The sequence below is a fragment of the Monopterus albus genome, unplaced genomic scaffold (genome assembly GCF_001952655.1).
Source record: "Monopterus albus unplaced genomic scaffold, M_albus_1.0 scaffold287.1, whole genome shotgun sequence".
Classification (NCBI taxonomy): domain Eukaryota; kingdom Metazoa; phylum Chordata; class Actinopteri; order Synbranchiformes; family Synbranchidae; genus Monopterus; species Monopterus albus.
This window is the reverse complement of record NW_018128167.1, coordinates 491,724-502,866: the sequence shown is the minus strand read 5'-3', so window position 1 is coordinate 502,866 and position 11,143 is coordinate 491,724. Positions and strand designations below refer to the sequence as shown.

The 11,143-nt window shown below is 45.7% G+C and overlaps 2 protein-coding genes across 2 annotated transcripts in view; one reads left to right on the top strand and one right to left on the bottom strand.

The window, feature by feature from the left end:
- Positions 1-880: 880 nt before the first annotated feature.
- Positions 881-6,669, bottom strand: cox7a1 (cytochrome c oxidase subunit 7A1). Its single transcript, XM_020622729.1, has 4 exons — positions 6,548-6,669; positions 2,666-2,752; positions 1,389-1,473; positions 881-1,102 (listed from the first exon to the last, which is right to left on the bottom strand). The coding sequence occupies exons 1-4, from the start codon at positions 6,560-6,562 to the stop codon at positions 1,044-1,046; spliced, it is 246 nt and encodes an 81-aa protein (XP_020478385.1). The 5' UTR covers positions 6,563-6,669; the 3' UTR covers positions 881-1,043.
- rnaset2l (ribonuclease T2, like) overlaps positions 6,382-11,143 on the top strand; it is an 11,337-nt gene continuing 6,575 nt past the window's right edge. The window contains exons 1-3 of the mRNA XM_020622728.1: positions 6,382-6,519; positions 8,400-8,434; positions 9,288-9,481. Of these exons, the coding sequence (XP_020478384.1) occupies positions 9,308-9,481 (174 nt within the window). The 5' untranslated portion in view covers positions 6,382-6,519; positions 8,400-8,434; positions 9,288-9,307. The remainder of the gene's footprint in view (positions 6,520-8,399; positions 8,435-9,287; positions 9,482-11,143) is intronic.

Here is an 11,143-nt window from a genome sequence, read left to right as displayed (position 1 = left end):
CGCTTTCAATAAAAGAATTTGGGTGGAATCTAACAATACGACAAATCACAGAAGTAGTTTGAAGTGTGAAGAAAGAAGAAAGTGTTTCTGGTCAGACAGCCTCTTCCACCCCAAACTGGGAAAGGCATTTCTTTATGGAGCTGGTTTCCATGTGTTCAAACAGGAGAGGGAGGAATGCTGACACAAAGCTGGAAGACCACTGTTGTCTACTTTGAAAAATGTTCCAGCGTTAAGTTTCTCTTCAGTGGGAGCAAGAGACCTGGAAGAAAAGTGCTGTGAAGAATGTGGACGGGCTGTGATGGTGTGAGGACACTGGGTGGTGCCATTGCTGAACATTTCCTCTTCCTCTGGCAGTGGGGAGAACAGCTGGAGGAGATCAGAAGCAGCTGCCATCTCACACTCCTGCCAGATGTGATCTTAACAGGAAGCCATGTTAGTTTCTCCTGGAACCACATCAGTCTGTAGCTGCTCTGTGGTTGCTTTGTCTCCTTCCTGGTCTCTGTGGGACGACTGTCAGCGCTAAATGCTCCTCTGTGTGTAGAGGCTGAGCACTGTCTGCACATTTTCATTTCACCCCAACTGGTCAAGGCAGAAGGCCGCCCACCAAGAGCCCGGTTCACTCAGAGATTTCCTCCCCGCTGTGGCCGAGTGCTGCTTGGGGGGATTTGTTGGTTTCCCTCTAACACTGAGCTCTAGACCTGATTATGTAACGCGTCTTGGTGTGTGTTTTTACCTATTGTAGTACTTTCCATCCCTGTTGAACTCATCGGAGCAAAAGCAGATGATGCAAAAGAAGATAATTAACTGGCACCTTTACAGTCACTGTGTTCTAGATTAACTGGAGACTTCACTCAGAAACACAGACACAAACGAAAACTCTGCAGGCACCAACTTCTTTTTTGAAACAGCTTTTATGTATTCGTCATCGTTGTGATGAAATAGACAGATTGCAATCCAGTAGAATTGTACACAACAAACATTAGTGACAGACAATACCGAGGTTGTTCTCCATGCGATAGACTGAGCCCGCGGTTGTTCCTTCTCTATGCTTTCTTCTGAGGCATGGAGGCAATAACCAGCCAGTACAGAGAGTAGCAGGTTCCTGTAGAGAACACAACAGATACTGAGATGGGAAGCAATGAGGTACAAATGACTTAAGTAGGTTATTCAGGTATCTCTACTTGAGTATTTATTTTTCTGACAACTTTTTAAGTTGACTCTAGATTTGACAAATATCAGTCATCTGGCCCGGTGAAATCTCAGTGAGCTACCACGTCTGTCCACAGCGCAGGAGTTGGGACGTATTTAGGATTCTGCCAGTATTTCTACCCTTGAGCATCTCTTCAGACCAAACAGATAAATTGCTTCTTATAGTCTGAGCATGTTACCTGCGATGGTCAGCGTCATGGTTGCCCGGTACAGCAGCATGTCAGCAAGTCCTCCTTTGATGTGGACCGGCAACCCGTTGTCCTCCTGTAACCGTGAAGACATCCTGGTTACCACAGTGTTGGCACAGAGGTGCAGCGGTACATTTACACAGATACACAGTGTGTGCACACCTCCTGTATCCACGGGCACGTATGTGCAGACAGTCATTATTGTGTAATCTCTGGTGTTGCGGGCACTTTGTAATCCAGGTGGTAATTTACAGCGTCAATACTGTAAAGCAGTAAAATACCGGCTGGTTCTTACTGTAGGTGCAGTGGGACGGAGCAGGGCCATGAGAAACTAGACATTAGAGGAAGGTAAACTCTAAATATGACTGGAACCAGGGTACTACTGGAAGCCTTCAGTACTATCCAGGTCCTTTTGCACACTGCTCTGCTCTGATCCTGGGTGCATGTGACTTTCCAACGTTCCCCTGCACATGACAGAACAACGTATCTGGATCAACCAGAGCGGTTTGGAGTGTTTGGAGTCTGCTGAAGTAAACGCCCTCCCCACCCAGCTCCGAACAGTCACTCTCTGTGTGTGGGACCTGCCTCTACTGACCTCTGACCTGGAACAGATGACTGTCATGGGGGTATTACACATGTTTTCTGTGCAGTCTGACTGGAATTTAACTAATTTCCTGAAGCTGCTTTTATGTTTTGTTTTGTTTTGTTTTTTTTTTTGGTTCTCCCCCGCAGCAGTTTCTGGACCTGTCGCTTCCTGTTGCGGTGGAATCACCACTGCCACATTCCACAGAAAGCTGTAAGATGAAGGGTTGGAGTGTCTGGATATTGTTAGTATGAGCGGAGCCAAATTACTGTTAACTTGTGTAGACTGTTTCTGAAGACTGCAGATGGTAAAAACCTGCTCCACAAATGTTTCAGTCACTGACACATAGCATCATCATAACTTGCCAGATCATTTGTGCAGGCTGAATGCTGTGCACCATTGGAGCCTAATGTCAACAATAAAATCATACAGGTCTATAGATGAGCTGTGGACACGGGGCCTCTGGGTCACTGGCTTTAGTTCACATAGTGGGTTAGTGGTTTAAATGCCCTGACGTGTTAAACTGACCAAAACCCAGTGAGAAGCAGGGAACCAGACTGAGCATGGGGCCACCTCTTCTCCCATTTCCCAGCCTCAGCTACCAGCATGTACAGTACAGTTGGCACGCTGCTCACTCTGTGTGACACTGGTCCACAGATGCTGCTGTTCTCCACTGTCATGTTACCTGGAAGAGTTTCTGGGCCTCAGGGACTTTGTTTCTCAGCTGCCTGGCGGAGCTGCTGAAGGCACGGCTGGCCAGAAGTGGAACTTTCTGGAAACACAAATTAGAAATTTGAAAGATCTGGAAAACTGAAGTGCAGCTGGAGAAGAGAGGAGAAGGAAGGAAAGTCAGCAGTGAAACCCCCTCAAACTGTGAAGAAATCAGTGTTTCCAGTCAGAGGTCTCTGTCCCACTGTGGTGCCACCAACCAACTCCTGATCTTCACGTACCAGCAGTGGATGGAAACTTGGATTAATTAGTACTTTGTTTGACGTTCTGCCCAGAGTTGTGCCACATCTGGAAGCAGACGGTGGAGATTTTAAAGCCAAACTGTCTGATGGATGACTGCTGGCACCGCAGCTGGAACATGACCGTCGCCTCCTAATGGAAGATACACAGCTCAACTGTCTGATGGATGACTGCTGGCACCACAGCTGGAACGCGACCGTGGCCTCCTAATAGAAGATACACAGCTTCTTGTCATCATTACTACTCACATCTCTTCCCCTACATGTTCCCACACATTTCTTTGTCAGTTAAAATTTGGTCAGCACCACCCTCAACTGATTTCCCGTCGAACCACTCGGATGCTTCCGCCTCTTTTCCTTGAGAAGGATTTATGGAAGCGATGGAAACATTTTCAAATGCTTTTGTTCTCGTCCATGTTGCTGCACGTTTCCACAGGTTCTCCACATACTGTTACCTTCCCAAACACCAGACGGTTCAGAGAGCAGCTTTAGCTGTAAGAGCACCACGTTAAAGTCAGGATGTTTGTTCCTGCTTCCTGCTGCCCCTCAGTTAATACGAACTCTTCTTCAGCTTTAGGCTACCTGATAAATGTCTGCCTTGAGGTTTCCACAGTAACTCACAGTGTCACACCATCAGTGTAGCATTAGATTTGTGTCGCACTCTGAAGACACGTGCTCCTCTTTAACAAAAACACGAGCTTCAGGCCGAGTTTAATTCCAGCTGAAATACCCATGAATGAAACTTGAAACTTCACACTAAAGCTCTTCTAGTTCTCTCTTTGTTAGCTTTGACTGTGAAACCTAACACCTAAAAAAGAGAAGTTACTACTAAAACACAGAAAAACACAACCTTCCTTTCGTTGTGCTGGTGTCACAGATGGTTCCTGTGTAGGAGGCGGGTTTGTTTTCTCCATCAGTCATTTCACTGTTACAATGACCATCATAATAGTAACGGTGAGAAATGTACCTTCTGCTGCATAATCCATCATTTTACATTTCAAGTGCCTTTTTCTGACTTGGTGTAGTTTGTCTCACACCCACGTGCACAATGACCCAGCGTACAGTGCCTTACCTTTAACTGTTAAAACTGAAAAATACTGTAAAAGCTTTAAAGGCTGTTTTTATATCGGGAAGCATTATTTTGAGGAACTAATAGTCACAGTGAGACTATAATCCACTGTTACTTTCCTTTTAACAGCAGTTTATTCACCATTTCACCAACACGTGCACTGTCCTGTGTTGCAGTTTGTTGATTTGGCACCTGTGATGGCACAGTAGTGATACTGAGAGAGCACATGTGAAAGAGGAAGGGAGAGTGCGTCTGGGAGACCAGTTCCAGGTGGCCTCGCTCAGTCGTTTTAGTACTTTTCTTTTTTGAACGTGATTTTCTCTCTCGGTTCCTTTTCAGGACGTCACCATTTGGCTCAAACACAGGTCATCCTGACACTTGACGCTCCGCCGCCGTGCGCCAGCGGTGAGTGCCATCACTATGTCATGATCGCGCACACACACTGACAGAAGCACCACCGTTATTTTTCACATCTAGATGATAATTACAGGGCTGTTAAAACAGTCCCAGACTTCACTACCAGTGAGGAGCTGCTCCGCTACCATCTGCTGACAGCAGTCACTCACTGGCTGACTGATTCTAAACCTGTTAGGGACATCTTCCTTCGGACTGGACACTTACTGTGTGACCTCAGTTCTGTTTAAGCACTGAACACCAGCAGACATCGGTCTGTGTAAGTAGGAGCTGTAGGACCCGAACACAAACGGACAGCTGAGCATCACAAACCCGTTGGACACCTTTTCATTGTTAGAGCTTAATTAATTGTGTCCACTGTTATTTGGAAAGTCTAGTTTTGGCCGTAGGATATTTTTATTTTATCCCATTCAGGTGTGTGTGGAGCCAACAGGAAGACAGCCGCTGGTCTAGCAGGAGACTCTGCTCGAAGCAAGTGCGCGTGTTCTGTGGTCCAAAGATGCAGAAGTGTGCAAAGCATCCAGGTCATTTTATAGCTGGAATCCACAAGCATGGAGACTTTTTGTGCCACTGAGCAACTTTCACTGGAATAAGTAGGCGCCCCCTGCCAGTGCCACATCCAGCTCTGCTTAACGCACCCACGGGACGCATCAGAACACATTAGTGTTTGCTACATAGGATGTGTGGTCAGACCCAGACCACCTCAGTAAGTGGTCTCAGCGATCACAGTCCGTCTTGGTGGGTGTTTACACTCGTATCTAGTGCTGTCCAGCTGTGATCCGATCACCCAGAACTCAGTTTCACACCATCTGAGCCGAGTTTTAGAGCATGTGTGACAGTGATGACATCTGTGTTGGCACTAATACAGGCCACTCAGCTCATTTAAAAGGAGCTCGCTAACAATTTTCTATGAAAAAGTAACACAACAGGTGTTTAGTTCAACAGGGTTCAGGTTGTTTACCTGTGTGCCTACAAGCTTGGTACTAGTTGCAGTAACAGGTGTTTTTCCAGTTCTTTCCATTTTGCCAGCACTGCACCGATGCAGCAGCGTTGTGTTTTTGGTCGTAGGGTGTTGTGTGCCTGGAGGTTTTACATAAACAAACCTTCAGGCACACAACACTGTTCTGGGAAGATTAACCTTCCTGCTTGTCAACAACAAGGGTATTTTCCTCTGACTGTGACCTTTTGACACACAGCAGCTGTGTGTCTCTTTAAGAAAGTGCATGAGTTTTGCACTGTCTGCTGAGGACGCACTGGGTAGCTGCAGCCAATCAGAGCCTCTGAACCTGACTCCTGATCCAATCAGGAGGTGGAGAAGTGAACGACACAGGGGTAAACTGGGCCCAGCTGCCTGCTGTGGTTTCCACTGCGGAGTCTGTTTGCATAAAGTCAGCTGATGTCAGTCTTTCTGTTTCAGCAGCATGAACACGTTGTTGTACACACATGACAACAAACGCACTATTTGCCAAAACCACACAGAGGATCCAGGAAGTGAACTCTGGTCTCTGGTGTTGTATATAAACTGACTCTAATGATTAATTATGGAAAAGCACTCACTGTTCACAGTGCTCTGCTGAAGAGTCATTTAAAAAGCAGCTGGTTGAACGCCGGACTGCGTTGGCGGTTTTGTGTGTACAAATACAACATATTCCATCTCGTACCTTGTCATGTGACCTGTGTGCCAGATATGGACGTGGAAAGTAACAGCAGGTAAAGGCAGTGGAGTGGCATATCGTGTTTCTCCCTGGTATGTGCTGGAGTGCAGTGTGGCTGTTTCTGTGCTGCAGGGTTTGACAGTGAAAACAGAGGGTGACCCTGCAGCAGGCCATGATCCTGGAGCTACAGACCAGATCTGTACGACTTACAAATGCCACGCTGAGGCTCGACGGGCGCACACACGAGCAGAACACCAGCTTGTGACAGTCAAAGTGAAAGCTGAACATATCTGTCACAGTACGAAGGTCAGGCCTGGCTGGGTCACGCTTCCCCGACGCAAATCGAGCAAAGCACTGCAGCCTTTCTCCACCTGCTGCGATCGTTTTTCACTGCAGTGCTTCCAGAACAACAAACTGAAGAGCAGAGAGGAAGGTTAGTGAAAAATAAGAGCTGTAGTTACCAGTAGATGATTCATGTCTGTGTCGAGCTGTGCTGCCTCGCTTCACCCTCACAAGGACGTTTGTGTGCTCACACACACTCCCACACACACAGTAGCAGAATTTTTGAACCTCTGCCAAACTACGATCTGTCGCAGGGGCCAAACTGTGCACGAAGGAAACAGACACACTTGCTGTGCATGACTCGTATAAAACTGTGTGCATAGGTTCCCTAAAGCCACAGTTTGGCACATCTGACTTGTGTATCCCTGAGGTGTTTTGGTGGACTGACTGTACAAAACCCAGCGTCCTGTAAAGTGCTGCTGTGTGGAGAAGAAGGAAACACAGGCAGGTTGGAGAGCAAGGGCAGGTTCTCCTCAGCATGATGAAACGCACAGGAGACCAGTTGTGATTGGTTTTCTTGGAGTATGACAGTTATGTTTTGAGCCTCAAACCTTTTTATCCTGGTTTCAGGGACCAGGACCAGGGGCTTCTGAGGACCCTGGTCTCTGGAGTACTCCTGGAAACACCTGATCCAGTTTGGTGTTATGACAATTACAGAGTCGGAGGCCAAAGTATATTTACTCCAGTACTGTGTTTGGGCACATTTGGTGCTTTAAGTACAATTTTCTACTAAGAGTTGGATATGTTTAGTTACATAGGTTTGAATTTTAACAGAAAACCTTAATGTAGTACTGCTGCGTGTATTAAAGTAACATGTAGTTCTTCTGTTGATACAAGCGACAGATGTGTAAACATCCTGTCCACACTATGATAAAAGCTCTGTCCACAGAAACATGGTGATGATGTCGACTTGACACTGAATTTGAAATGAAACAGTGACTCATCAGTGTGTTTACCCCACATCACTCAGCAAACCAAAGCAACGCCTAGCCTTCTTCATCAGCTGTGGCTCTCAGCTCCGAGCTCATCGGTTTCCACTGAAGATGTAAATCTTTAAAAACTCCACACAGGTCATTTTATTCTTAAAGGAGACTTGTTAGTTTCCTAAAACAGCTTCTCACTGTAGTTTCCATCAAACAGGAATAAACAGTGCATTTGCTGGGGACTATTTTCAGTGGCGGATGAATCCGTATTTGGTCTTTGCGGCAGCAGGATGGTGTACACAGCCTTGTACTCGAGAAAAAGTACCACTACTAGTTTCAGAATACCACATTACCAGTCCTGTATTCAAAAAGCACAGAAGCACTATCATCAAAATGTATTTAAAGAATCAAAGTACTTGTTCTGTAGTAAAATGTGGCTTGTGTCTGTGTATCATTGACTTTGTTAATGTGTTAATACTGATGCAGTGTTGCATTAGCACCATGTTGTAGCTGCTCAAGACAGAGCTCGTTCTGACTACTACAGTCAGTCCGGTGGTTCCCAAAGGTAAAACAGCCTCATCTTTGCTTCTGCTGTGAGGGTCTAGATAATTACAGATGCTGAAATGAAACCACATGAGAAGTTCAGTCGCTCTGTAGTGCAACTAACGCACCTGTGACACCCAGCCCCGGCTTCTGTGTGGCCCAGAACCAGTCCATTAGATGTCGGTGCTGATCCGGGTCATCCAGACCCGTGAGTCGGTTTTGTTGTGGCTTTTTTTTTCACTGTTGTGGGGGGAAGCCGAGCTTAACTTGGTTTTGTATATACACCTAACTGAAGCACACCACCAGGGTAACAAGCTGTACACAGGCTTCTGACTCGGGATGCACTGGTCATGTGACTGTGTGACCACTTTGTCACACTCCACACCTGCCAGGTGAAAGGAAGTGAGGTTTGCCTCCCACAGAGAGCGATTCATGAACATGCAGCCAGATTTTCTGCAGAAACCATTAAATGTGTGTCTCACTTCTCGTTTCCTGACTGAGGCAGAGTGAAGCTCGAGGTGCAGCAGCAGCCGCTCTCTGGTAAGTTTCTCACATCTGTCCTGCAGCAGATAGTTGAGATGGTCACTGTCGTGTAATTAGTTCATCTGTTTATGTTAAACACACAACGTGAGATACAGTGATTTTATTTTCTACAGGAGTTGTTGGTTCTTTTGTGCTACTGACTTCTCTTTCCTGCCAAGAAAATCGGCTGTATGCTGAGATCTTTTTAAATGTAAAGGTTTTACTGTGTGTACCTTAACTTTTAGGCATTATTCTAGCATAAACATAAAATGATATGAATATAGACCATTATTATTAAACACTAAAAGCACCTGCTAAGGTTCGGATGCTTTTTGATTGTAGTTTCTGCGTTTACTGAAATAAAAGTACCAGTACCACAAAGTAAATACACACTGTTACAAGTAGAAGTCCTCCCTTTTAAATTCTCTTTACATAAAGGTATTGTCAGCATTGTGCAGCTTCAGTATCAGTAGTGAAAGTACTCAGATGGCAGTAAAATGATGTCTGAGTCTGGTCTTCAAACTAGGGGTCAGGCCCTTCCAAAGGGTCACCAGATAAGACAAGTGGTCGTCACATGATCAGTAGGAAAAGAAAAGTCACGTTTCATGTTAAGAACTTTTAGTTTTTTCAAGAAATATTGGATAATTTGAACAATGCAGCCAAAAGTCTTTTATTCTAGTTGTAGTTTGAGGGAAAACACCTCCGACCTCTCGAGACTTCCTCACCTTACATCATGAATCATGTTTTCACAGTGAAAACTCACTGCAGCCGTCATAAGGTGGACGAGTACAAGCACCCAAAACTGTCCCACCACTGTCTCTGGTTGATGCTCATGGTTTCTTTGCTCCCTGTTGATCTCTGATCAGTGCAGTTTGGATCGCTGAGGCAGAGATGTTGTTGCTCAGTCTGCTCCTGCTCGGGCTGCCTGACATCACCACCACACAGGAGGGACACATGAAGGACTACAAATATGGCTACCAGGGCTCAGAGCTGTATGACAAAAAGCCCTTCTGCTCCTGGACTTGCCTCCTGTTCACCCTGCAGTGGCCCGGAGGGTTCTGTCAGGTGAGCTGCAGCATCCTCAGCCTCACAAAGGGGTGTGTTCAGCATCTCTCCTCCTCTGTGTCTCCTCTAAGTAACAGAACAAGGAGAAGGAAAGACAGACAGGGAAGAGAAGGGTGCAGGACTGAAGGAAAGAAGAGGGTAAGGAGTGAGAGGTACAGCTGAAAAGGACGGTAGTGAAGAAAATGAGAAAGTAAAAAATAGGCTGGAGGTGAGGAAATAAATTGATAAGTATGATAGGAAAAGGGAGAGCAACGAAGGGAGGAGGTATGTAAGGAAATGAAGGAATGAAAGAAAAAGAGGATGTAGGGAACAAAACGAGGAGGGGAGGGAGATAGGAAAGAAACCATTAGGTATGAAAGGATAGGAGGCAAGAGAGGAAAACAGGAGATAGTAAAGGAAAGGGCAAGGGAAAAAGGAAGGATATTAGGAGGCAGTGAAAATCAAACGGGATAAGAAAGTAAATCAGGAGTTAGGCATTGAAATGTAGAGAAAGGGTAAAGGTTTGGAGAGAGGTAGAGATAAGTGGGAAAATAGGGAGGTAAGGGAGGTGGTAAGGAGGGAAGTTAGGATGTAGTGAGGGTAAGAAGATGAGAAGGAAGGAAGAGAAGATATTGTGAAATAAAGGAGGGGTTATGGAAGAACATTAGGTAGGGAAGGAAAGGAGAAGGAAAGAAAGAAAAACAAGATAGTGAAGGGTAGAGTAGAGGCCACGGAGCAAAGGAGGAAGTAAGGAAGGAAATTAAGAGGTAAGGGAGGGAAAAAAGGTTGTGAAAGAGACAAAAAGGGGGTGGGGAGGAAAAAAATGTTAAGAAGAAGAGTAAGATAAAGGGAAGGAGGATGTGGTAATGGCAAGAAGGAGGTAAAGAGGGAAAGTAGAGGTAGAAAAGGAAACCGGCTGTTAGTGAAGCAAGCTCCTAACGCACTGCAGTGCCGCTTCCTGGATGCTGAGTCAGTTTGGCTTTGATTCTCATCCAGAAACTCTACGACCCCGACAGCCTGAAGTGAACCTGCTCTGAGGAGGCACAGAGAGCTTTCAGTTTGGCCTCCCGCTGTAATGACAAGCAGCAGCACATGGGGATAAAACTGATTTTTCTTGGCTTAGTCTGCCATGTTTTCTGCAGAGTTCCAGTCCAGAGTCAGTCCAGAAGAAATTCTTCGGAAACAGAAAGAGACGCCAGGAAACTGTGCAGTTTATCACAAGACACCTCCCCCAAGAAAAACAAGTAGAAAAGAAATAAATTTAGATTTGGTCAGTAGTGGAACAAAGAGGGAGGTTGTGAAGGAAAGAGGAGGTAAGAAATGTTGGGGAAGGAAGGGAAGGGGTAATGAAAGAACTGAGGATGTAAGGAAGGAAACGAGGTAGAGAAGAAAAGAGGGAAGTGTGAACAGTGGAGGTACTGAAGGAAAGAAAGGGATAAAAAAGGCATTATGGTGGACAAGGAAAGGACAAAGGACAAAAGGGCACATAGCGAGTGTGTGGAGGAGACAAAGAAATAGACAAGGAGACTGGGAAGCAAGGAAGGAAATGTGTGGTAGGGAAGGAAGGACCTGGGGAAATGCTATATCTAAGAAATACAAGTGGGGGATTAACCAAGTGAAAGACATTATGACATCTCTGGTCTTACTCGCTGGTCTCTCAGTAATAACTCTGCACCAACCAGG